General features: G+C 39.9%; 3 protein-coding genes and 1 pseudogene across 6 annotated transcripts; 1 reads left to right on the forward strand and 3 right to left on the reverse strand.

Moving 5' to 3' along the window:
* Positions 1-375: 375 nt before the first annotated feature.
* LOC133632371 (gastrula zinc finger protein XlCGF57.1-like) lies at positions 376-27,872 on the reverse strand. Of its 2 annotated transcripts, none has more exons than XM_062024760.1 (2): positions 27,591-27,872; positions 376-4,327 (listed from the first exon to the last, which is right to left on the reverse strand). In XM_062024760.1, the coding sequence occupies exons 1-2, from the start codon at positions 27,703-27,705 to the stop codon at positions 2,523-2,525; spliced, it is 1,920 nt and encodes a 639-aa protein (XP_061880744.1). In that variant the 5' UTR covers positions 27,706-27,872; the 3' UTR covers positions 376-2,522. The 2 variants fall into 2 exon arrangements, with proteins under 2 accessions (XP_061880744.1, XP_061880745.1); XM_062024761.1 differs by lacking the exon at positions 27,591-27,872 and adding an exon at positions 7,272-7,547.
* Positions 5,297-5,405, forward strand: LOC133633006 (5S ribosomal RNA; annotated as a pseudogene).
* LOC133632407 (E3 SUMO-protein ligase ZBED1-like) lies at positions 8,635-15,372 on the reverse strand. 3 transcript variants are annotated; one of them, XM_062024814.1, is made up of 8 exons: positions 15,090-15,372; positions 12,460-12,631; positions 11,836-12,372; positions 10,178-10,322; positions 9,697-9,928; positions 9,488-9,601; positions 9,323-9,409; positions 8,635-9,214 (listed from the first exon to the last, which is right to left on the reverse strand). In XM_062024814.1, the coding sequence occupies exons 3-8, from the start codon at positions 12,167-12,169 to the stop codon at positions 8,846-8,848; spliced, it is 1,281 nt and encodes a 426-aa protein (XP_061880798.1). In that variant the 5' UTR covers positions 12,170-12,372; positions 12,460-12,631; positions 15,090-15,372; the 3' UTR covers positions 8,635-8,845. The 3 variants fall into 3 exon arrangements, with proteins under 3 accessions (XP_061880798.1, XP_061880796.1, XP_061880797.1); XM_062024812.1 differs by having other exon boundaries at positions 12,460-13,589; XM_062024813.1 differs by lacking the exon at positions 15,090-15,372 and adding an exon at positions 12,720-14,018.
* LOC133632446 (zinc finger protein 33B-like) lies at positions 22,618-23,833 on the reverse strand. The gene has a single exon (XM_062024857.1). It carries the CDS (start codon positions 23,515-23,517, stop codon positions 22,618-22,620), a length of 900 nt encoding a protein of 299 aa, XP_061880841.1. The 5' UTR covers positions 23,518-23,833.
* Positions 27,873-27,913: the final 41 nt, after the last annotated feature.

The following is a 27,913-nucleotide window of genomic DNA, read 5'->3' on the forward strand; positions in this document are numbered from 1 at the left end:
GGCTGCCACCATTGATCGAAAACGGGCTATTCTGACAAAGACCTGCTTAAAAGGGGAAATGACATCACAGATTGACCCACCAACTTAAAGGCACAGGAACGTTACAGAACTGATTAACGGCACACAATTGGCTTTCGTACAAGGGGAGTCAAACTCATTTTAGCTCAGGGGCCGCATGGAGGAAAATCTATTTCCATGTGGGCCGGACGGGTAAAATCCATCCAACTGTCCATTTTCTACCGCTTGTCCCTTTTGGGGTCGCTGGAGCCTATCTCAGCTGCATTTGGACGGAACACCCTGGACAAGTCGCCAACTCATAAAAAATATGACCACGACAACTTCAGATTGTTTTCTTTATTTTACTTCGGCCCAAAATAGAACAAGCACATTCTGAAAATGTACATATCACAAATAATCCTCTCGACAAAACACTTCAAGTTAGTTAAACATTTAGAGCAGGGGTGTCCAAAGTGCGGCCCAGGGGCCATTTGCGGTTCGCAGCTAATTGTTTACCGGCCCACCACACATTCTAGAAATACTATTGTAAAAATAAAAATGTGGAATGAGGTGACATCTAATGTGAAAAAGTTGCAATGTTGACACAAAAGCTGCCATGCAGGCTGTTTGTTTTTCTTTTGTCTTTCTTCATTTTTCTTTTTTTGCAATTGCTCAAAAAAAAAAAAAAAGAAAAAAAAATCCATGTTTTAATTAATTATTTTCAGGGCTCCAATTACTTCAAATATTTCACTTTAAAATGTTTTATGTGGTAAATATTGCATATATTGTGTAGTAGCCATATAAAAACAAAGTTTTCTTTGACAAAAGCGCATAAAACAAACAAAATAATAGTTCAAGCATAAAATCGACAGATATATCTGAAGTTGATCTCGTAACTTAAGTGTTGAAAGTAAAAGAAAAACCTAATAAAAATGTATCACTTTATGAGTGGGGCACTTTTTGGATCCCAAATATATTTAGTGATTTTTTATTTATCTTTTCACTGTGATTACTCAAAAATATGAAATAATTAAAATCAATGGTGCCCTGCATTATTGATCTTTTAGGGCTCTAATTACTAAATACTGCATATTTCAGTTTTACTATAAAAAAAACTAAGTTGTTTTTGACAGAAAAGCCATAAAACATTTTTTTTAAATTGTATTACTTTATATCAACTTGAAGTTGATATAGAGATTTACTGTAAGCGTTAAATAATTTTAAAAAAAAAATAATCTGACTTTTTAACATTTATATGACTGAGACCCTTTATGGTCCCCGGGACCCCTAAAGGTAAAATAAATAAAAAATGCATATATTTTGTTATGGTTTGAAAACGAAAAATATCAAAATGGCCCCCACAAGCTTTAATTTTTCCGTGTGCGGCCCTCAGTGGAAAAAGTTTGGACACCCCTGATTGAGAGGAAACAAATGGTCCATTTTCAAAAACACCTTGAAGAATACAATGAATTTAGACTTAATCTCAGTGTTTGTACAAAGCAATTAAACTTTAAGTCACAACCCATTTAGGGTTGAACAAAAAACAAAATAAAGCATGAATAAAAACTATTCTATGTATCAACTACCTCATTTGTCATTTCCACATATTAATCCTGTGCTAAGTCAACAAACCATACAAACTGAGGTAGAAACTATTCAAGAGTGTTGAGCTACTTCCTGTCTTCTAGACATAATGTGTATTGATAGAAAAATAAAAGCTGTGCAATGTGTGAACAATTTCAACAAAGCACAAATAAAAAGTTAAAAGACTGACAATATTGCAGTAAATCACACACTGTTCACTTTCTTTACATTTGCACAGAAGACAATCATTTTCACAGAACTATACTGATGGGTTATTTTACTCCTGTTGGGTGGAGGGGGAGGAGTCACAGCCCCGCTTTACCGTGTACCTCTTGCTTGGTATACTTGCTCGCCCCGGTATAAACTATTTGCTTGCCTAACAGAATTGCTATTGCGACATCCAGTGGACACATTTAGATGAGCAGATTCTTTCATTAAAAAATGCAGCTGAATTTTACTCTTTGCAAACTCATTTCGTGGGCCGGATTGAACCTGTTATGCCCGAATGTCGAGGGAGGTGGGGGTTGGGTTGTGGGTGTTGGGGGTTAATTGTTCATATGTCTCTGATTTGCACATCAATCAGTCTGAGGAGTAAAAGTTGGCAGTTTGTTATGCAAACAGTTACCCAGCATCACTTATGCATCAATGTCAGTTTTGATACATCTCAACTTGGCAGTGAAAAAGGGTGTAGTGCAGCCTGCACAAACTTGACACATGAGGCCCCAGGTCCCTCGACTGAAGAAGGAGTAACCAAGCACTTGAAGCATCATCTATCTTACTGTTCAGGAAGGTTTCAGATACAGAGAAGACATGGGGTCATGAGTACATAAGATTATGCTCTAAATAATCCAAGTTTGTATGAATACCTCAGATATTTGTGAAAGAAGCAGCGAGGAGGTCCTGGGTAGGGTGGATGTCGCCACATATGAGCAACATACCGGTTATTTTCCCTTGTGTGTTCTTATGTGTTTTACTGCGTCTGCATTATGTGCGAACCTTTTACAGCACACTGAACAACTAAATGGTTTTTCACCTGTGTGTGTTCTCATGTGTTCAGTCAAATGGCTCTTAATGGAAAAGTTTTCACCACAAATCGAACAATTAAATGTTTTTTCACCTGTGTGTGTTCTCAGGTGTTCAGTCAAAGAGCTATGTCGAGAAAATATTTTGCCACAAACTGAACAATGACATGTTTTTTCACCTGTGTGTGTTCTCATGTGTAGAGTCAAACGGCAATTTTGAGAAAAGCTTTTGCCACAAACTGAACAATTAAATGGTTTTTCCCCTGTGTGTGTTTTCATGTGTTGAGTCAAACGGCAATTTCGATAGAAACTTTTGCCACAAACTGAACAATTAAATTGTTTTTCACCTGTGTGTGTTCTCATGTGTTGAGTCAAATTGCAATTGAGAGAAAAGCTTTTGCCACAAACTGAACAGTTAAATGGTTTTTCCCCTGTGTGTGTTTTCATGTGTTCAGTCAAAGACCTATTTTGACAAAAGTTTTTTCCACAAACTGAACAACTAAAAGGTTTTTCACCTGCGTGTGTTCTCATGTGTTCAGTCAAATAGCTATTTTGAGAAAAGCTTTTCCCACAAACTGAACAATTAAATGTTTTTTCACCTGTGTGTGTTCTCATGTGTTGAGTCAAACGGCAATTTAGAGAAAAGCTTTTGCCACAAACTAAACATTTAAATGGTTTCTCACCTGTGTGTGTTTTCATGTGTTGAGTCAAACTGCTATTTTGAGAAAAGCTTTTGCCACAAACTAAACATTTAAATGGTTTCTCACCTGTGTGTGTTCCCATGTGTTGAGTCAAACGGCTATTTAGAGCAAAGCTTTTGCCACAAACTAAACATTCAAATGGTTTTTCACCTGTGTGTGTTGTCATGTGTGCATTCAAACTGCAATTTTGAGAAAAGCTTTTTCCACAAACTGAACAATTAAATGGTTTTTCACCTGTGTGTGTTCTCATGTGTTGAGTCAAACGGCTATTTAGAGCAAAGCTTTTGCCACAAACTAAACATTTAAATGGTTTCTCACCTGTGTGTGTTCTCATGTGTTGAGTCAAACTGCAATTTTGAGAAAAGCTTTTTCCACAAACTGAACAATAAAATGTTTTTTCACCTGTGTGTGTTCTCATGTGTTGAGTCAAACGGCTATTTAGAGCAAAGCTTTTGCCACAAACTAAACATTCAAATGGTTTTTCACCTGTGTGTGTTTTCATGTGTGCAGTCAAAGTGCAATTTTGAGAAAAGCTTTTTCCACAAACTGAACATTTAAATGGTTTTTCACCTGTGTGTGTTCTCATGTGTTGAGTCAAATGGCACTTTTTAGTAAAACTTCTAGCACAAACTGAGCAGCTCAAACATGTTTTACCTCTCTTCTTTGTAGAGCATTCAGAGTGTTTGTTGTCAGTGTGAGTCCTCATATCACCTTCACAGTCTTTATCGCTGCTCAAAGGTTCTTCAACCTCGTCTTCAGCCTCACTATCTGATAGTGGAGCTAAGAGGTTGTCTATTTGTGGTTTCTCTTCATCATCTTCAGTCTTCACAAAGATAATACTCAGTGGAAACTTGGTGTAATCAGCTTCCTCTCGTCCTAGAAGACACTCTCCCTCCTGAGTGATGCAGAGTTCCTCCTCTACCTTTTTAATGCAGGGTGGTTGTGGAGTCTCCTGCTTCAAAGTGGAGCTCCCCCCTAACTGAGGGGAAACTTCTTCTGGATCACCGATCAGCTGCTGGACGTCTGCAAGACACAAACACCAAAAACACATTTTCTTCTCTGTACTGTATGTGTGTGTAGTAGAGTTGTACAGTATACTGCTACTAATAAAGTATCGCGGTACTAATCAATCGACCAGGGCCGAGGCGCATGATGAGTGTGTCAAAACGCACACACAAAGTGCATACAAGCAATAACAGGGTGGAGAGGAAGAAAGGCAACAAAGGACAATTCTACTGGTTAATAAAGAGGGTGCGTGAAGTGCAATATGGAGGTATTTGGGCTTCTAAACTAACAATAAAGGTGACACTTTAAACAGGAAGCCGCCGCTCTGCAAGGGTTGCTTTACACCTTTCCTGTTTGTCGGCTCCCGGACCGTGGTCGAGGAGCGCAGGGGAGACGCTCCCTTCAGGGCCCATGTTTTGTCGGGGGTAACACTGGGTCCATAAAGCTCCGAGGCCGTCGATTAGTTACAACTTGCTCACTTTATTTATTATTTCCACAGGGCACAACCGGACATCCACCATGCTATTAACACTCCTGCACATGCTACCACTACCTCTCCTAACTTGCCCACTCACGTCACTCACCCCACATACTGCCACTCTTAAAGGTGCACACACACATACGCTACTCTCACAACAGCTGCTTTAAAACACGCCTTGCCAAATGTGGTGATTAGTATTACCACCTTTGCTTCAGACTTAGGTCAACATTTAAATAATAAGCATTCAGATCTGCACAAGGAGTTTAAATAGTGACAGGTATAATGTAGTTGTTACACCTGTCCTGCTGCTCTCTCTTTACTCGCCCGCTCACTCACTGACTTCACTCAGACAACACGTTGACATTCTCACAAACACACATACTACTCTCATAAGTTAACCAGCTCCCCTGCTGTGCACATGTAGATACGTAGACGCGCACACAGCTGCTTAGCTTGATGTCAAATATTAGCGCAGTTAAAACTGCCCAATTCACAGTCAACTAATGACTTACAGCATTACTACCTTGAGCACGCCTGATCTCGGAAGTTAAGCAAGGTCGGGACTGGTAAGTACTTGGATGGGAGACCGCCTGGGAATACCAGGTGCTGTAAGCTTAAGCGCGGCGACGGTCTGTAGGAACCTACTGCCACACGTTGCAACCACCGAAGACAGCAAGAACTCGACTCGGTGAAAGAAACAACGTGAGTATGACTCCCTGCTCTTCGTGCACCGTTCTCATGGATAGGTCGGCCCTACTAGAGGACCTTGTCCGCCAACTAGAGCAGAGTAATTTCGTAACTTTAGACGCGGCGGACACTAGCATTAGCTGTAGCGAGCTGACTAGCCCAGTTTGTAGCAGCCCTAAGCGGCCTATAAGCAAATGTGAACCGGTTGAGACGCATAATAGAGTTAGCCTTTTAGCTAGTCCTACACCCCAGGCTACCGGGCACCCTTAGTCATATCATCAATCAATGTTTATTTATATAGCCCTAAATCCCAAGTGTCTCAAAGGGCTGCACAAGCCACAACGACATCCTCGGTACAGAGCCCACATAGTCATAGGGGTCTCCATCACCCAAAACAAACAACTTAGCAAACCAGCCATAATTAAGTGTATTCCCAAGGTCAGAGCACCTGACATTGAAGCTAATCTTAGGGAGCTAACTCGCAGCAGGCCTAGTAAACTTGTACGACAGGCCAATTGCACCATGACAGCTACACAAACATGGTTGTACAAGTTGGCTCCAATGACACTAGGATGAGCCAGTCAGAGATTACAAAGAGGAACATAGCTAGGACTTGTAATCTCGCTAGAAAGATGTCTAGGCATCGAGTACTTGTCTCTGGCCTCCTGCCTGCGAGAGGCAATGATGAGAGGTATAGCAGATTAGTCTCGCTTCAACAGGAGGGTTAAAACTCATTTGTAAACGCTCGCTTTTAAATAGACCTCCCTTTTAGACCAGTTGATCTGCCCTCTCTTTTCTGCTCTGCCCCCTTCTCCTGCGTGGAGAGGTTATTAGGTTACCCCAGATGAGGCACTAGCTGTTCCAAGTCGGGACCCGGGGTGGACCACTCATCTGTGCATCAGTTGGGGACGTCTCTGCGCTGCTGACTTGTCTCCATTCAAGATGATCTCCTGCTGGCCCCACTATGGACTGGACTCTCACACTATTAACTAGATCCACTATGGACTGGACTCTCACACTATTAACTAGATCCACTATGGACTGGACTCTCACACTATTAACTAGATCCACTATGGACTGGACTCTCACACTATTAACTAGATCCACTATGGACTGGACTCTCACACTATTAACTAGATCCACTATGGACTGGACTCTCACACTATTAACTAGATCCACTATGGACTGGACTCTCACACTATTAACTAGATCCACTTTACGTCCATTGCACCGGTCTCAAAGGTTTCTCGTTATTCCCATTGGGTTGAGTTTTTTCTTGCCCTGATATCGTTGTGGCTTGTGCAGCCCTTTGAGAAATTTGTGATTAAGGAATATATAAATAAACTTTGATTGATTGAACACTTACATTTATATATAGAACACAGTCTACCCCACGGCAGCTGTGGCTACAAATGTAGCTTACCACCACCAGGTGTGAATGAATGATGGGTTCCCACTTCTCTGTGAGCGCTTTGAGTATCTAATAATAGAAAAGCGCGATATAAAATCTAATCCATTATTATTATTATTATATGGTTTTTCATCTGTGTTTGTTCTCATGTGTTGAGTTAAAGAGCTATTTTGAGAAAAGCTTTCGCCACAGACTGAACAATTAATTTTTTTTCTCTCTTGTGTGTGTTCTCATGTGTCACGTCAAATAGGTATTTCAAGAAAAGCTTTCGCCACAAACTGGACAATTAAATGGTTTTTCACCTGTGTGTGTTCTCGTGTGTCGAGACAGAGCTTTTTTGAGAAAAGCTTTTGCCACAAACTGAGCAGCTCGAACATTTTTACCTTCACAGTCTTTATCGCTGCTCAAAGGTTCTTCAACCTCGTCTTCGTCTTGTGGTTTCTCTTCATCATCTTCAGTCTTCACAGAGAGAATACTCAGTGGAAACTTGGTGTAATCAGCTTCCTCTCGTCCTAGAAGACACTCTCCCTCCTGAGTGATGCAGAGTTCCTCCTCTTCCTTTTTAATGCAGGGTGGTTGTGGAGTCTCCTGCTTCAAAGTGGAGCTCCCCCCTAACTGAGGGGAAACTTCTTCTGGATTACCGATCAGCTGCTGGACGTCTGCAAGACACAAACAACAAAAACACACTTTCTTCTATGTACTGTGTGTGTGTGTAGTAGGGTTGTTCGGTATCACTACGGGTTCAAAAAAGGATCTCGGCTAACACCACGCTACTGGGAACTGTAGTTAAGCTACATAGCGTCGCTCCTTGTTGTGCACTACTGCCCATCACTGAATCTAACTCGTAAATAAACGCAAGCAAAAGTCAGCTAACAATGCAGGTAATGGGGATGCACTCTATTTCTTCTATAAAAACCCAAAAAAAATATCCAGCAACTTTTTATATACACGCTGTAAGTATATATGTAATGTAATAACAGGCACATTCATAATAACATGTAATATTTACGTATTTTCATAATTTTTTATCATTTTAAGCAAACGGTGGCACATTATTTTCACAGAAGCATCACAACGTTCGCTATTTCCTTCAACAACACCACCAACTATTACTAATAAAGGCAGACTTCATGAGTGCCATCAAAGAATACTTTGGGACAAATTATGATCCAGAACCAGGGTTGGGTATCGTTTGAATTCGAACGATTCCGATTCTTTGTTTCGATTCCGATTCCTGACGATTCTCGATTCCGATTCTTTTAAGAGGCAGGGTCAAAAAAATGTTTCGGATATTTTAAATGAGCTAGCTAACCTACAGTCTTTCTGAACGAAATAGTCTGACATTCTCCATCAATTTTAATTCTATTAACTTTTTATGAACTTTACTATAAATTCCTCACAGGGCTGTTTTCAACTAGAATATAAATATCAAATCTATGAACTTGAATATAAATATCATAAATTATGAATACATTTTCCCAGGGGTACACTTTCCTCAAGAGAGCTTTATTTTTGAAAACCTCCTGAAAACACATTTACACATAAGTGTATGATGCTGCAGGAAACCTCATGAAAACACATTTACACATAAGTGTATGATGCTGCAGGAAACCTCATGAAAACACCTTTACACATAAGTGTATGATGCTGCAGGAAACCTCATGAAAACACCTTTACACATAAGTGTATGATGCTGCAGGAAACCTCATGAAAACACATTTACACATAAGTGTATGATGCGGCAGGAAACCTCATGAAAACACCTTTACACATAAGTGTATGATGCTGCAGGAAACCTCATGAAAACACATTTACACACACAAGTGTATGATGCTGCAGGTACTTAAACATGTTACCGTGCTCCCACTGATGGGCTAACCTGGTGCAGAAAAGCAAATAAACAATAAGAAACAACTTGCAAAACCCAGTCCAGATTAGCAGCAGGTACAGTATAAAATCAGAGACAGTTCTTGTTTAGGAAAATGACCATATCCGCCTTCTCAGGCAGGATGCGTGAGCGTTCTGGACAGATAGTGTCTCCTGCTGTGGAAAATACACATTCGCTGGGTGTGGAAGAAGCTTGAACGCATAAATAGGAGAAAGCGAGATCTGACAGCAAAGGATAAGTCTTTTGTTGGTTCCACCACCATGCAGCAGGGTCGTCAGACATAAGTATCGGTGGAACGTCCTGGTACATCCGCAGCTCTCTCTCCACTCGTTTCTTGATGGACATGGAGCTCTGCTGTGACACTATGCTCTGTGCCTCTTCCTCAGCAAACAGCTCCTCCAAGGGAGTCTTCTTGGGCAGTTTGCAGGGAGGCTGTTGCTATAAAACAAAAGGTTCATCAGTATTATCACTAAAAAAGGGAAAACCTCTATTAAAGGCACGATCATTTGGATTTAAAACCTATATAATATCAGCTATTAAACTTACACTCTCCTGCTCATCCTCGTTCTCCTCATTTGACTCATTCTCAGACTGCATGGTGTCCCCATCAGCTCCACAGACTTCCTCTGTTGACTACAAAGAACATAATTAGCATTTAGATCTTAGATTTTAGTAGCTGAAAAGAACAGTTGTGCATGAATGACATTTCACCTGTTCAATCAGCTTTCTCTGGATCTGGTCCCAGATGGTGTCATCATCCAATTTATGTTTAAAGCGTGGATCCAACGCACTGGCCAGCTGGAGAAAGGCCCTGATCTCATCATTCTGTAAAACACATGTTCTTTAAATGTTTTAACAAGCCGCAGGAGATTTCTATTTTTCAACAGTTTCTTTCCAGGTGCCCTGCCTCAGTCACTTACCTGGTAGCGCTTGGATAGGTTTTCCCAAATCTGTTTTTTGAGGTTGGACACAAAGACTGTGTCTCCATCTTTTACAGCCAGGTGTGCCTCAAGCTTTTTGAGGATAGGCAGAATCTGTCCGCATGTGGGACTCTTTTCGGAAGACACGCAGAGTGTTGATGTGTAGAGCACCTTCATTACGCTGATGAAGTCCTCAGCTTTTCTAAAGTCCTCCTCAGTTAGCCGAGCAAGTCTGTATGAAAAAGAATTAAGAACACAGATTCAAGTTAGAAATATTCTCTTTTTTTCTTAACAAAACACCTAACATATGCACTCCCCGTAGGGAGTGCATATGTTAGGTGTTTTGTATTAGAACAGCATTAGAGTGAATGTGCTAATGTAGGGAGTCCCTACATTAGCACATTCACTCTAATACTGTTATTTGAATTTGTATTATGTGTGTACTAGTATTTTTTGTCTAAGCTTGTCTATCTAAATCTACCTGTCCCTTTCCATATTTTTTCTCAGCCGTTGATCCAAGGTGGCTGCTTGAATTGCAGGGTACTGCTCTGTGAATCTCTCCAGCATTAGGTACAGAGAGTTCCACCGTGTTCTCACATCAAGTATTAGTGAGTGTCGGGGCAGCTCTGATAAAAACAAGAACATCAATTTTAAGTCATTTAGCAGATGCTTTTCATCCCAGGACACAAACAATACTTTTGTAAAATTGGACTCATACTAAAGTATGACTCTGCAGAGCTCATAAATATAATAAGAGATCAGACATATAAAGTCATTATGTGTCAGTGCACAACAGTTAAAGGCCTACTGAAAGCCACTACTACCGACCACGCAGTCTGATAGTTTATATATCAATGATGAAATCGTAACATTGAAACACATGCCAATACGGCCGGGTTAACTTATAAAGTGCAATTTTAAATTTCCCGGGGAACTTCCGGTTCAAAACGCCTTTGGAGGATGACGTACGCGTGTGACGTCGCGAGGTCCACGGAAGTGTTTGGACCCTTTTGGACACAATACAAAAAGCTCTGTTTTCTTCGACAAAATTCCACAGTATTCTGGACATCTGTGTTGGTGAATCCTTTGCAATTTGTTTAATAAACAATGGAGGCTGCAAAGAAGAACGTTGTAGGTGCGATCGGTGTATGCGGCTGGCTGTAGCAACACAACAAGGAGGACTTTGTTGGATAGCAGACGCTAGCGCCGGCGACCTCACCTTGACTTCCTACATCTCCGGGCCGCCGACCGCATCGTCGATCGCTGGAACGTAAGTGAGCACGCGTGTTGAGCAGATGAGGGCTGGCTGGCGTAGGTGGAGCGCTAATGTTTTTATCATAGCTCTGACGAGGTCCCGTTGTTAAGTTAGCGTCGTTAGCAACAGCATTGCTAGGCTTCGACAGGCGTCGAATCACATTAACCGTGTATTTACATGTCCAGTGTTTGGTTCGGTGTCTCTGATAGTAGTATTGTTGATCTTCTGTCTATCCTTCCAGTCAGGGATTTATTTATTTTGTTTCTATCTGCATTTGAGACAGATGCTATCACGTTAGCTCATGCTAAAGAGCTTCGTCAATGTATTGTCGTGGAGATAAAAGTCACTGTGAATGTCCATTTCGCCTTCTTGACTCTCATTTTCAAGAGGATATAGTATCCGAGGTGGTTTAAAATACAAATCCGTGATCCACAATAGAAAAAGGAGAGAGTGTGGATTCCAATGAGCCAGCTTGTACCTAAGTTACGGTCAGAGCGAAAAAAGATATATCTTGAACTGCATTCTAGTCCGTCACTCTTAACGTTCCTCATCCACAAATCTTTCATCCTCGCTCAAATTAATGGGGTAATCGTCACTTTCTCGCTCCTAATATCTCTCGCTCCATTGTAAACAACGGGGAATTGTGAGCAGCACTACCGCTTGTGACGTCACGCTACTTCCGGTAGGGGCAGGGTTTTTTTTATCAGCGAGCAAAAGTTGCGAACTTTATCGTCGATGTTCTCTACTAAATCCTTTCAGCAAAAATATGGCAATACCGCGAAATGATCAAGTATGACACATAGAATGGATCTGCTATTCCCGTTTAAATAAAAAAAAAATCATTTCAGTAGGCCTTTAAATAAAGAGAACTTTGTGTGACTTACGTAGAAGTTCTTGCTTCTCTTTGAGGACTACCTTGGCCATCAAGCACCTCTTCATCCACACAACAATGGCTCGGACCCTGGCCACCCACTGACTCACTGAATTTAGGGAGTATAGACTCTGTGCTGCTAGATTAAGTGTGTGAGCAAAACAGCAGAGTTTCACAAACTGCAGGCGCTTTATGGCCACATACATGTTTGCAACGTTATCTACCGTTACTGCTATGATTTTCTCAGATATAGCAAACTCTGATAGGACATCACTTATTTCTTCTGCAACAATACAGCCTGTCTGTGCTTTGTACACAGCCTTTGTTTTTAGCACTTTTTGCTGCATTTCCCCCTCAATTATGTAGTGTGCTGTGATGGTGAGATAGTGGTCCTGTGTGATGCTACTCCAGCCATCACATGTCAGTGCTACAGAGCTGGTTTCACGGAGCTCTGTAATGATGTTACACTTCTCTACCTTGTACCATGCCGGTAGACAGGTAGTCCCTGGAAGGTGGTGTGTATTTTGGATTTAGAGTTTTCACCATATCCCTGCAAACATAAACAAACATGTAATGTTGCTGTTACTGTTTAGCCCAGTATCAATTAGCTTAGCTCTAACGTTATTGCTTAACTAACCTAAATGTTGGCGATTCCACCTCTGAAAAGGGATGCAGTCTTTTGATTATGTGTGCAGTGACCTTTCTGTGGCACTCTTCCATCTGTGGCACCGACATCTTCCCCATTGCCGCTACGGTGAACGGAGTACACCGAGCACATGGCGGAGCCTGGCTAGCAGGTTGTAAATTGCCTATGAAAAAATGTGCGGGCTAATTTGTTAGCTGCCTCAACGTTGGTGCAAAACACATTATTTATTGCATATATATTGTTTTACTTACCGGATTCGGACTGCAGTGCAGTCACTGAGGTGCCAGGCTGGGCGTCGGAGCCAGAGGAGGGCGGTTGGCGCAGCGCGTCGAAGACGGTACACGCATTTATATGTACTCCATGAACTAGTCGGAGGTGCTTTATCATGTTTGACGTGCACCCTCCTAAGCACGAAACAGTCCTGTCGCACGTGTTACATTTTGCGGTTATTTCATTTTTTTTTGTAAAGTAAAGCCACACTTTCGACCGCCGACGCCCGCTATCCATGCTTGAGCTTGACTGACTCGCTCGGCTATGCTAACACTTCCGGCGGTGGGTGCTTCTTCGTTGGTGTTCAGCGGCTTCTTCTTCCGGTCGGCGGACATATTTTTTTTCCGGTCGGCGGACTGGGTATCGAAACTAGGAATCGAAATTTTAACTTTTGAACGATTCCGGGAGAATCGGAAAGTTAGTCCCGGTTCCAATCGATACTCGATACCCAACCCTATCCAGAACCTTATATTTTTGAGCCTGAATATAAGGAGGATGAGCTACAAGTTTTAGAAGCTGACTGATAAGCAGATCAATTAATTAGCACTATTGCTAAGTGCTAAACAAAAAATATGAACTATATACCATCCAATCTCGATTAATATCACTTTTTATTTAAATTAAGGCAGATTTTCCGGTGCAGGATAATAGCGAGTACAGTTGCATCCCTACTATTTACTACCATACTTGCCAACCCTCCCGAATTTTCCGGGAGACTCCCGAATTTCAGTGCCTCTCTCGAAAATCTCCCGGGACAACCATTCTGCCGAATTCCAGCCGGAGTTAAGGCACGCCCCCTCCAGGTCCGTGCGGACCTGAGTGAGGACAGCCTGTCGTCACGTCCGCTTTTCCTTCATATAAGCAAGAAGGAGACGAAGCAGAAGAAAGAAGAAGAGACAGTCATGGCGACGACGAGTGACAGAGAATAGAACGAGGATGGACAATTCAACCCTAAACTCACTCCTTTCCTGCAAATTACATTTCACAGATGCTGCCTGTAATAGAGTGATCTAAGTTGTTTGTTGCCATCTCCTGGTGAATGTTGGGTATAGTGTTCTGTGGTTACTTTTCGGTTGGCCAACGGTTTACGTTGTATTGCGCACCCTGACGGCAAGTGTGGGAGTCGGTTCTGAAGTATGAAGTAAAGAGACCTAACTTCATCACCTCGCCTGGTTATTGACTCCAACCCAGAATATTACACTGCCCATACCTATGCTCCTTCAAAGGCTGTGCTACTGGCTGCAAAGCATTGCACTTTCAAATACAACAATGAATAGAGGAGTGTTATGTGTGTATACGTGTAAATAAATGAACACTGAAATTCAAGTATTTCTTTTATGTATATATATGTATATATATATATATATATATATATATATATATATATATATATATATATATATATATATATAATAAAATACATATATATATATATAGCTAGAATTCACTGAAAGTCAAGTATTTATACTATTTATATGCATATATATATATATATATATATATATATATATATATATATATATATATATATATATATATATATATATATATAAAATACATATATTCACTGAAATTCAAGTATTTCTTAATATATATATATATATATATATATATATATATATATATATATATATATATATATATATATATATATATATATATATATATATATATAATAAATACTTGACTTTCAGTGAATGCTAGCTATAAATATACTCCTACCCCCTTAACCCCCCAATCTCTCGAATTCGGAGGTCTCAAGGTTGGCAAGTATGTTTACTACCACAGTATCTTGTAACAGACATTTCCGCCATGTTTGATGGAGGTAATATATGCTCACAGCTGACAACTGTCATTTTGTTCATATCTATAATTGTGTTTACTAGAGGTGTAACGGTAACGGTTTTATATTTAATAAAAGTACATTAAAGTGCAGTTTGAATTTGAGGTACTGTAAAATAATGTGCACCAACACATTAAACAAGTTTAATGATTATTTCAGAGCTAAAATGTTTTTATCCACAAACTCAAAAATGATTTCAACAAAAAGTGACTGCTGAGTTTTTTAGTACATGTTGTATCAGAGGATGAGAAGCTTTGCAGAAACAAACAAAAAGGCTGATTGAAAAATATTGAAACACAGGATCACGGTCAATAAAGGCGGATTCACGCAGGATTATACCAAGTATCGTTGCGTGCCTACTGTTTACTACTGCGGTAACTTCTAACAGATATTTCCGCCATTTTGGATCAAGGTTCTTTGTTTACATTGTTTAACAAAGTCGGCTAATTTCTATTTTTAGGGCTTGGAATTCAAACAGCTTTCAAATGAGGGAACGCAACACACTCACCTTCATCTTCGCTTTTCAGATTGTTCTCCGTTGGTGGCGCTGATTCTCTTTCATGTTCTCTTTTAGCGGACGTCGCCATCTTAGCATAGCAGTAGTCGTCCATCTTCTATCACGTCTTCAATCTTCACTTCAGATAACACGCCGTCGCTCCACAATCAAAGTCCGTTTCGTAGGCTTAAGAAAAGGTGAATAGTTGAGGTATTTGATGCTATTTTTGAATCTATAAGATCGTAAATGTGAAACTTCTCCGGAAAGCCGCGTCGCTTAGTCCGCCATCTTGGACTTTCCGCTTTGCCACTGTTCCATGTGTTTGCGCATGCGCCAGAAGTTTGCAACTTCCGATCGACAACTGCACTTTAAAAAATAAAATACCTTTTAAATAACTAGCGGCCCTTTTAATCTTTTCTTACATTTCTGGCTCATAATTGAAGTGCTCCTTATTGCGAAAACATTTTTGATATCAAAATACTTTGGAGATAGAAATGAAACAAAAATTGAGAATGTTGTATTCTGTCTTTTAGTGGGTTCAATCAAACGGCAAGTTGTTTGACAAAGTAAGTGTTGTGAAAGTGTGAAACTCACACTACCCCAGTATACATTTTCAACATTATAGCATTTCACCCTTTTGACGTTTTTTCCTCTTGACTTTTATCAGTAATATCCTCATTGAACGATGACTTGTACTCGACCTCGGACCAACTGCACTCAGTGAGGAAACAAACACGCTCACATAAATATTGCTCTTATTGCAAGCATAGACAGCAGAACACTTCTATTTTCACTTTTGTACACTGACTTTAGTTATCTGCTGCACTGACAAGATGCCTGCTCGGTGCGTGTTGGCGACTGTAGCCAAACTGCTGTGTCAAAACTGCCGTGTGACGTCACCATTTACCTTTTTCTTTTACGCCAACCCGGGAACATGAAAACAAAATAATGGGCTCTGTTGGCCACTTACTTAATAAACATACAGGACAAAGTGCGTCCTGATTCTTTGATTCTATTTTAAACTTGATGTGTGCCGATGATAAGAAAGTTTGTCGCTGCATTATTGACTAATAACCTCACTTTTATCTGAAGTTCCTTCGAGGTTTGTTTTGAAGCGAAAGTGGGCGCAGAGCACATCCCTCTACCACTGGTGTGTGACGTCATCTGTGCCTGTGCAATGCGCACTGTCTTCCTGCGCCGGTCAAAACCAACACTGTGATTAATCATCATTCATTTATGGTAACGCGATATATTATTTTTAATAATCACACGCGTTAACGCATTAACATTGACAGCCTTAGCTTAAACCCATTCTTTCTTTTTTTTAAATAAAAAGCATTTGACACAAATAATCACAGCATCTTAATAAACAAATTAGAAAGGTATGGAATCAGATGATTGTCATTGAACTGGATAAGAAGCTACTTAATCAACAGGAAGCAATACGTGAAGATAGGCAAACACACTTCCATAGAGCTAAAAATATATTGTGGTGTACCTCAGGGATCAATACTCGGACCAAAATTGTTCAATCTCTATATAAATGACATTTGTAAAGTTACAAAGGACTTAAAAGTTAGTATTATTTGCAGATGATACAACAGCACGAAATGAACAAATTAAAAAGATGGTTTGACAAAAACAGACTATCTTTGAATCTCAGTAAGACTAAAATAATGCTTTTTGTTAACAGTAGAAGAGAAAGTCAAACACAAATACAAATAGACGGAGTAGATATTGAAAGGGTAAAAGAAAACAAATTTTTGGGTGTAATAATAGATGATAAAATGAATTGGAAATGTCGTGTAAAAATATACAACATAAAGTAGCAAGAAACACGTCAATAATGAATAAAGCAAAACATGTTCTAGACCAAAAATCACTTCATATTCTCTACTGCTCGCTAGTGTTACATATCTGAGTTATTGTGCAGAAATATGGGGAAACAATTACACATGTGTGCTTTATTCACTAATGGTGTTACTAAAAAGATCAATCAGAATAATACTTAATGTTGGATATAGGGAACATACAAACCCTTTATTTATTGAATCACAAATATTGAAATTCAACGATCTGGTGCATTTGCAAACAGCTAAAATGATGTACAAAGCAAACTATAACATGCTAGCCAAGAATGTACAACAATTCTCAACAAAAGAGGAGAAATATAACCTGAGAGGAAAGTTTAATTTAAAACATTTGTATGCACGTACAACACTTAAAACCAGGTCAGTATGTGAAAGTAAATTATGGAATGGATTAAGCAAAGAAATCAAACAAAGCACCAATATGATCCAGTTTAAGAGACTGTTCAAACTACAAGTGTTCACAAAGTACACAAAACAAGAATTATGATGAACATCTTGAACCCTTTTAATCCCTCCTTTATTTTTTATTGAGACAGATTATTTATGTATTAAATATATGTTTGCTTACGATGGTATATTATTTATTTGTTCACTGTTCTGTTACAGAGAACAAGGAAATTGGATACAATTGCTATTGTATGAAAAGGGGTAGGATTAAATAAGATCTGCTTCTTCCTATTGTCGACGTATTCGTTTAATCTGGAGCCAGAAGATGTTTAAAGAGGACACGATGCATAAACTTATAATCAGAAGTATTTATTCCCTATTGGATACAATTCTAATACAATTTGTCTGAGCGTCTGGTGTTTGTCCTTCTGATCTCGGTAAAGAAGCCAAGTGACCAGTGAAGAATGTTGGAGATAAGAGTTGGAAGCATGAACTTTCACCCAGTTTCAACTGAACTCAGAACACACAATGAGAGGCACAAGCATAATTATATTAAACATTTCTTAATCACTTCATCCTTCATTATCTTAATTATATCCCAAAACTACTCTTTTTCGGACGTGCTGTAATGAAACAACTGGAATTGTGTGTTATATCGTATGCATGTTCGAAATGAACTGAACTGAACTGCAAATATACTTTAACTGTACCTGAAAGTCTACTATATTCTGGCCACTCCCTCTGACAATATGACATTACTTCCGAACAATCAGCGTCCTCTTTTAGCTGCTCTCTCAACCATGACATGTACACACTGCTAGCTGGCATGTTGTTTACCACTTCTTTCATGTCAATTTGAATGATTGATTGAGACTTTTATTAGTAGATTGCACAGTGAAGTAAATATTCCGTACAATTGACCACTAAATGGTAACACCCGAATAAGTTTTTCAACTTCTTTAAGTTGGGGTCCACATAAATTGATTCATGATACAGATATATACTATCATCATGATACAGTCATCACACAAGATAATCATCAGAGTATGTACATTGAATTATTTACAATCCGGGGTGTGGGATGTGGATGGGGGGGTTAGGTTTGGTTGTTATCAACACTTCAGTCATCAACAATTGCATCATCAGAGAAATGGACATTGAAACAGTGTAGGACTGACTTGGTAGGATATGTACAGCAAGTAGTGGACATAGAGAGAGAGATCAGAAAGCATAAGAAAAAGTATCTACATTTGATTATTTAAATTTGATTATTAACAATCCGGGGACGGTGTTAGTTTAGGGTTGAAGTTGCCTGGAGGTGTTCTTTTAGTGCGGTTTTGAAGGAGGATAGAAATGCCCTTTCTTTTACACATGTCCTTCTATGCCACATTGATGTGGCATAGAAGGAGAAATAGTTAAGACCTTTGTTAGATCGGAATCTGGGTTTAACGTGGTTAGTGGAGCTCCCCCTGGTGTTGTGGTTATGGCGGTCATTTACGTTAAGGAAGTAGTTTGACGTGTACTTCGGTATCAGGGAGGTGTAGCGGATTTTATAGACGAGGCTCAGTGCAAGTTGTTTTACTCTGTCCTCCACCCTGAGCCAGCCCACTTTGGAGAAGTGGGTAGGAGTGAGGTGTGATCTGGGGTGGAGGTCTAGTAGTAATCTGACTAGCTTGTTCTGGGATGTTTGGAGTCTAGATTTGAGGGTTTTGGAGGAGCTAGGGTACCAGGAGGTGCATGTCGTAATCGAAAAAAGGTTGAATGAGAGTTCCTGCTAGAATCGTCATGGTGTTTTTGTTGACCAGAGAGGAGATTCTATAGAGAAATCTCGTTCGTTGGCTGACCTTTTTGATGACCTTGGTTGCCATTTTATCACAGGAAAGATTAGCCTCTAGAATGGAACCTAGGTAGGTGACCTCATCTTTCCTGGTGATAACAATGTCACCCACTTTTATAGTGAAGTCACTGACTTTCTTAAGGTTGATGTGGGACCCAAATAGGATGGATTCCGTTTTACCCAAGTGTATGGATAGCTTGTTGTCAGCGAGCCAGGTGCAAATTCTACAGAGTTCAGCACTGAGGATTTTCTCCACCTGTGACTTGTCCTTGCCGGATACCAGCAGGGCAGAGTCATCCGCAAACAAGAACAATTCACAGTCGCATGCTGATGACATGTCGTTTATGTATATTAGGAACAGTAAAGGCCCTAATATACTGCCTTGGGGGACTCCACAGCTTACTGAGAGGGGGGGACACGGTGCCGTTCACCTTTACCACCTGCTCCCTCCCCTCCAAGTAAGATTGCATCCAGCTCCATGAGGTTTTATCAAATCCGATTGCTCTGAGCTTATCCAACAGTATAGCGTGGTTAAGTTTCAAGTTTCAAGTTTCAAGTTTTATTCACAATACCATACAACAATTGCAATAGTAGTGAATATCATTTAAAGATATTGGTAAGTGAAAGGGTCCCCCAAATAAGCTAGAAGAAGCTTTTGACAGGGGGACCAGAGGACAGTTTATATATGGCATGATGAAAAATGGTAGCAAGCACTACAACAACAAAAAAAAAACAACAAAAAAACAAAAAACAACAACGCTATGGATAAACACAAGATGATAGTACTAAAGCACGCATACACATACACACATACATTCATTCGACCATGCAAAACCCAACAGTAGTCAACCCCACATGAGGCATTAGAGATAGGTGGTTAATAGGTAAGTTTTCAGTTTCTTTTTGAAGTTGGAGAATGGATACCGTATCTTAAGGCTCTCATTAAGCCGGTTCCAAATCTTAGGTCCCCTGCATACAACACTTCGATCGGTACAAGCCAGTAGACGATGTTTACCTGATATCAGATCTAAGTTACGAGTGTTGTGGGCATGCTGGGGATGGTAGATAGGAACCAAGCTACAGAGCCTAAGATTCAGCCTGTGAATTACTTGATAGGTTAGACAAGCATTTTGATGAATATTGAATTCTGTCAGTCTTAAGAGATTATATTTATGAAATATATGTCGAGTGGGGGCATTAAACTTGGACCATGATAGGGCCCGTATGATTTTCTTTTGCATAGATTCTAATTTGTGAAGGTAGGTAGGGAAGGTGTTACACCAGATGACATTACAGTAGTTTAGATGTGGTTCAAAGAGAGTTTTATATAGGGTAAGTAGAGCATACAGAGGAAGATAATGACGAAGGTGAAAGAACAGGCCAACATATTTAGATAATTTGTTTAACAGATGGCTAATGTGACATTTGAAATTGAGGTATTCGTCAATGATGACCCCCAGGAATTTTGTGGAGTACACTCTCTGTATTTCCTGCCCATTGATATTGACATGGCAGTGCTCAGTATTTGTCCGGTTTTTATTAGAATTAAATAGAATAACATTTGTTTTATTAACATTAAGTGAGAGCTTATTGCATTTGAACCAGGAATCCACTTTCACAAGCTCTGAATTGACAGTTTCTTGGAGATCGTGGAGGCTCCTGTGTGAGGTAAACAAATTTGTATCATCAGCAAAAATTATTATATTAAAAGTTTCGGAGGAGTTTACAAAATCATTTATATATAGGATAAAAAGGAGAGGCCCCAAGATGGATCCCTGGGGAACCCCATAATTTATGGTCATACAGGTTAACGGTGTCAAAGGCCTTCTGAAGGTCCAGCATGACCATGCCGCAGTATTTGCCCGCGTCCACCTCATGTTTGATGTGGTCGGTCAGATAGAGAAGCCATGTGTCAGTGGAGTGGTTAGTTCTGAAGCCGGAATGGAATTTGTACATGAGTTTATTAGTGGCAAGGTATCTATCGACCTGTTCATAAACTATTTTTTCCATTACATTCGAAATGGAACTGAGAATAGAAACAGGTCGGTAGTTGCCAGGTTCTAATTTGCTTCCTTTTTTAAAGAGGGGAGTTACTCTTGCTATCTTAAAATATTTTGGTACTTGGCCTTGTGTAAATGAGAGGTTTATTATGTGCGTGATGATTGGGGCAATGGTGGTGGCAGAGTCCCTGAGGAATCTGGAGGGGATATTGTCAAGGCCGGTGGCCTTGTTTGGGTGGAGCGCGCTCAATTTTTTAAGCACCTCGTCAGCTGAGACCATTTCTAATTTGAAATTGTTGTTGGGTACTCCTAGCTTTCTGTAGAAGGCTTTAATGTGTTCTACACCAAAGCGACCAGAGTGGTGGGACAGCTTGTTGACTAGAGTTGTGGCTATGCTGGTGAAAAAGGTGTTAAGTCTGCTTGCTACCTCCATTTTATCTGTAATGAGGGAGTCACCCTCCTTGATGTTGATGTTGGTGAGTCTGGTTTTTAGTTCCTGGCTGCAACCAGGAAGCTGGTTGTTGAGGATTTTCCAGAGCTTACGTGGCTTATTTGTGTTTTCCTCTATTTTGTCGTTAATGTAATTTTTCTTTAAGGACGCAATGTTAGTATCATCCTTTAAATCTTTGTCTTGCTCTGTGTTCGAGGCTAGGGGAGCTTGTGACATTGTGTCTGCTGTGTGTAGTGCTTTGTCTGGTGTGTGTGAGACGTCAGTGTGCAGTGTCTCATGCTGCATTTTAAGTGGGGTTACTGGTTGGTTATTTTACCCCTGTTTTACGTTTGGTCGAGGGGGAGGAGTCACAGCCCCGCTTTACCGTGTACCTCTTGCTTGGTATACTTGCTCGCCCCGGTATAAATTATTTGCTTGCCTAATAGAATTGCTATTGCGACATCCAGTGGACACATTTAAAACAGCAGTTTCATTCATTAAAAAAATGCAGCTGAATTTTACACTTCGCAAACTCATCTCGCGGGCCGGATTGAACCTGTTATGCCCGAATGTCGAGGGAGGTGGGGGTTGGGTTGTGGGTAGTTGGGGTTAATTGTTCATATGTCTCTGATTTGCACATCAATCAGTCTGAGAAGTAGAAGTTGGCAGCTTGTTATGCAAACAGTTACCCAGCATCACAACGTCAGTTTTGATACATCTCAACAAAAAGGGTGTAGTGCAGGTTTGTGAGCATGCACAAACTTGACACATGAGGCCCCAGGTCCCTGGACTGAAGAAGGAGTAACCAAGCACTTGAAGCATCATCTTTCTTACTGTTCAGGAAGTTTTCAGATACAGAGAAGACATGGGGTCATGAGTAGATAAGATTATGTTCCAAATAATGCAAATTTGTATGAATACCTCAGATATTTGTGAAAGAATTAGTGAGGAGGTTCTGGGTAGGGTGGATGTCGCCACATATGAGCAACATACCACAAACTAAACAGCTAGTTTTTTATTTTGCCTTGTGTGTTCTTATGTGTTTTACTGCATCTGCATTATATGTGAACCTTTTACAGCACAGTGAACAACTAAATGGTTTTTCACCTGTGTGTGTTCTCATGTGTTCAGTCAAACGGCTCTTAATAGAAAAGTTTTCACCACAAATCGAACAGTTAAATGGTTTTACACCTGTGTGTGTTCTCATGTGTTGAGTCAAAGAGGTATTTTGATAAAAGATTTTGCCACAAACTGAACAATTACATAATTTTTCACCTGTGTGTGTTCTCAGGTGTTGAGTCAAACGGCAATTTTGAGAAAAGCTTTTGCCACAAACTAAACATTTAAATGGTTTTTCACCTGTGTGTGTAATCATGTGTTGAGTCAAACGGCAATTTCGAGAAAAGCTTTCGCCACAAACTGAACAACTAAATGGTTTTTCACCTGTGTGTGTTCTCATGTGTTGAGTCAAAATGCTATTTTGAGAAAAGTTTTTGCCACAAACTGAACACTTAAATGGTTTTTCACCTGTGTGTGTTCTCATATGTTCAGTCAAACGGCAATTTAGAGAAAAGCTTTTACCACAAACTGAACAAATAAATGTTTTTTCTCCTGTGTGTGTTCTCATGTGTTCAGTCAAAGAGCTATTTCGAGAAAAGCTTTTGTCACAAACGGAACAATTAAATGGTTTTTCACCTGTGTGTGTTCTCATGTGTTGAGTCAAAAAGCTACTTTGAGAAAAGCTTTTGCCACAAACTGAACACTTAAATGGTTTTTCGCCCATATGTGTTCTCATGTGTTGAGTCAAATGGCTCTTTTTAGTAAAACTTTCAGCACAAACTGAGCAGCTCAAACATGTTTCACATCTCTTCTTTGTAGAGCATTCAGAGTGTTTGTTGTCAGTGTGAGTCCTCATATCACCTTCACAGTCTGTATCACTGCTCAAAGGTTCTTCAACCTCGTCTTCAGCCTCACTATCTGTTAGTGGAGCTACGAGGTTGTCTACTTGTGGTTTCTCTTCATCATCTTCAGTCTTCACGGAGAGAATACTCAGTGGAAACTTGGTGTAATCAGCTTCCTCTCGTCCTAGAAGACACTCTCCCTCCTGAGTGATGCAGAGTTCCTCCTCTTCCTTTTTAATGAAGGGTGGTTGTGGAGTCTCCTGCTTCAAAGTGGAGCTCCCCCCTAACTGAGGGGAAACTTCTTCTGGATTACCGATCAGCTGCTGGACGTCTGCAAGACACAAACAACAAAAACACACTTTCTTCTATGTACTGTATGTGTGTGTAGTAGGGTTGTACAGTATACTGCTACTAATAAAGTATTGTGGTACTAATCAATTGAAATCTGTACTATACCACCTTTGAAAAGTACCAGTACTGTTCATTCATCTGAATGCCACTGTGCGGCGGTGACTACAGAGCCGAGGCGCATGATGTTGAGTGTGTCAAAACGCACACACAAAGTGCATACAAGCAATAACATGGTGGAGAGGAAGAAAGGCAACAAAGGACAATTCTACTGGTTAATAAAGAGGGTGCGTGAAGTGCAATATGGAGGTATTTGGGCTTCTAAACTAACAATAAAGGTGACACTTTAAACAGGGAGCCGCCGCTCTGCAAGGGTTGCTTTACACCTTTCCTGTTTGTCGGCTCCCAGACCGTGGTCGAGGAGCGCAGGGGACACGTTCCCTCTAGGGCCCATGTTTTGTCGGGGGTAACACTGGGTCCATAAAGCTCCGCTCTTTGGTCGGAAGGACGAGGCCGTCAATTAGTTACAACTTGGTCATTTTATTTATTATTTCCACAGAGCACAACCGGACATCCACCATGCTATTAACACTCCTGCACATGCTACCACTACCTCTCCTTACTTGCCCACTCACTTACAAGGAGCCCAAAGGCTGTCGGTCACAAAGGAAGGCTTTTGTTGAGCTGTGGGATCACAGACTGTGGCGATTTCTGAACTAAATGGCAAGATGGATCACATCATAGAGAGGCTTGCTGGATTGGAAAAATTGCATTGAGAGCTGGCATGGACGCTTAGAGAAGACAGGCCATGAAAATGTCTGCTTGCTTGGAAAACAACATTCCTAATCTACGATCTGACTCCCTCACATGGCCTTGACGCTGCTCAAAAACAGAAGAAAGGCTGTTGGGAAACATCCCCGAAGGACACCTCAGCGAGGGACACTCTGACTACCCTCCCTCCCTCCTCAACAACACCTGGGAGTTGAACTTTGCTTGCACTGCCTGCAGAGCGACTCCGGGCCTATAGACACAACAACAACTCACCCTGAACGATGGGCACACACACACACACACACACACACACACACACACACACACACACACACACACACACACACACACACACACACACACACACACACACACACACACACACACACACACACACACACCTCTGCTTATTTATTTTGGGGCGATGGACAGAGCAGCGATGCTTACAGCAGTGACTGGCCTTCATGGCCCCTCACCCTCCCCTCTGTCACAAGTTTTGTTGATTAACGTCTTTATGTGTGCTATGGCTATGAGGTTTTTTTCCTTGACCTCAGCCTTTGACTGAATATTTGTTTACTCTCCCCCCCGGTCCCCGACATATACTTGTTTCTCACCTTTTTATTGAAAGGGGCAGGGACTTTCTGGCTGACCCATCAGCGATCCTTTTTCTGTCTCCCTGTAATGTTTTGTCTGATCTTGAATGGGATTGTACTGAACACCTAATTTCCCCTCGGGGATCAATAAAGTACTATCAAATCTAATCTAATCTAATCTTACTCACGTCACTCACCCCACATACTGCCACTCTTAAAGGAGCACACACACATACGCTACTCTTACAACAGCTGCTTTAAAACACGCCTTGCCAAATGTGGTGATTAGTATTACCACCTTTGCTTCAGACTTAGGTCAACATTTAAATAATAAGCATTCAGATCTGCACAAGGAGTTTAAATAGTGACAGGTATAATGTAGTTGTTACACCTGTCCTGCTGCTCTCTCTTTACTCGCCCGCTCACTCACTGACGTCACTCAGACAACACGTTGACATTCTCACAAACACACATACTACTCTCATAAGTTAACCAGCTCCCCTGCTGTGCACATGTAGATACGTAGAACTTGATGCCAAATATTAGCGCAGTTAAAACTGCCCAATTAGCAGTCAACTAATGCAAGTGAAATGACTACATTTTGTAACAAACTCCTACCATTTGTGTTTTGTCTTTAATAAATGTGTTTTACCTGCTACATGGCTTATCTGTGCACATATATCCATAGTTTTGTTTTTAGTACTTAATTAATAATTGTATTTTTCTTAAAGCACAGACCAAGAGTGGCAACCATAAATCATGAATAATTTAATAGAATGTCAGTAAAACTTTATGTTCTATTCTAATCTAATCAATGATTATGGCAGACTATAAGTAATATGGAAAATTGTAAATTGTTATTTGAGTGCAACAAGAAAAGCCCAATGTGTTCAATGTATTTTAATTTATATTTTAACCTTGTAAAATTACTAATATCGGGACAACCCTAGTGTGAAGGGTTTCATGGCCATTCATTTAGTGCCTTGCCAGAATGATGGATCAATGTTTAAATGACTTGTCATAGATTCAGAAAAGTTCAGCTAGAATTACAGAAAGTACAAAACTTCTGCTTTGATGGACAATAGAATACTACAAACTAACAGTGGGGAAAAAGTCAATCTTAAAATACATCGCAAAACAAAAAAAAGATCATATCTATCTCAAAGAAGTCTGTAGTTAAAAAGTAGACAAATTTTTTGTAAATATTAAATGCAAGAAAGTTGATCCACTTTCTGTACACATGCAATGATCATTTTATTTACTTTGTTTTTGACACAGTTTGTCCAATAAATAATAACTGTCATCAAGTAAACATATATACAACATACATTTTAAGTAGTTTATTTTGATTTTTCAGTGACTTTGTAAAAATGGCATTAAAACTCCATGTCACAATATTGCAATAGACTATTGTATCGTGACTCAAGTACCGTGATACATAGTTTATCATGAAGTCTTTTCCATTACCTCGTCTAGGGCTGGACAATTATGGCAAAACATAATAATAACAATTATTTTGAGTGCTTTTGGAACCACAATAAATAACTAAATTATTTATTCATTTGAAAATGTAAAAACAGTACCACCATAACTCAATTTTAAATATGATCTAAAAGAACAACCAGATATACATTAGTAACAAATAAATAACACGTAAAATAAAAATCATAGTAACAATAAATTAAAATGAAAAACTAATCTATTTCAGGTTTTCTGTTTAAATTTTTCGGAATTCCGTTTCTTGAATATTCGTGTCACACCCTGGTGAATGTTGTCCTTTCGAATTTGGGGCTTTGTTTAATTTCAGGCACATTTTTAACATAAACTATCTGTTATTAAAACATATCATACCAAAGGATTTCAATACAACTTTTTTAGAAAAACAAGAAGATAAGAACTGGAAATAAATACAAATATTTAAAGAGGCTCAGATATTTGTTACTTAGACTTGGACTTCTTTTTATTGCCATTCAAATTTGAACTCAACAGTACAACAAAACCACTACCAGCTATCTTATTTTACCATTAGTGTTTGAACAAAGCATACCTTTTTTATTTTCTTGTTCTTTATTACCTCCAATCCTCTGCACGTTGATGTAGACATGTGGTCCAGTCTTCTCTTCACACACTGCACATCTCTTACTCTTCCCCAACATCTCTTCTTTCACATCATTATTTTCTTTACACAAGCGCTTGTTTTGCTCTTCCACTTTCTTCATTTGACTTTTGCATTCTTTCATCTCCTCTGATGTGAACTCCACTGCCTTCTTCAAGCTAACAATCATGGCGGCTCTTTCTTTACATTCTTCAACAAGGTCGGCTAATTTCGACTTTAAGGGCTTGAAATTCAAACGACAAAACTTCAAGTCACTCACCTTCATCTTTCGTCTTTATCTCCGTTGGTGATTTGCTGGAAGTTGGTGGCGCTGATTCTCTTTCATGTTCTCTTTTAGCGGACGTCGCCATCTTAGCATAGCAGTAGTCGTCCATCTTCTATCACGTCTTCAATCTTCACTTCAGATATCGCTCCAAACTCAATGCACGTTTCGTGGCTTTGGGAAATACCAATTGAGATATTTGTTGCTATATTTTCTGTGAATCATATGACTTTAAGATCGTGAATTTGAAAATTCCTCGAAAAACCATTGCCTCGGTCTTCGCCTCTTTGCTTAGCTTTAAGTACATTTGCGCATGCGCT

The sequence above is a fragment of the Entelurus aequoreus genome, linkage group LG17 (genome assembly GCF_033978785.1).
Source record: "Entelurus aequoreus isolate RoL-2023_Sb linkage group LG17, RoL_Eaeq_v1.1, whole genome shotgun sequence".
Lineage (NCBI taxonomy): Eukaryota > Metazoa > Chordata > Actinopteri > Syngnathiformes > Syngnathidae > Entelurus > Entelurus aequoreus.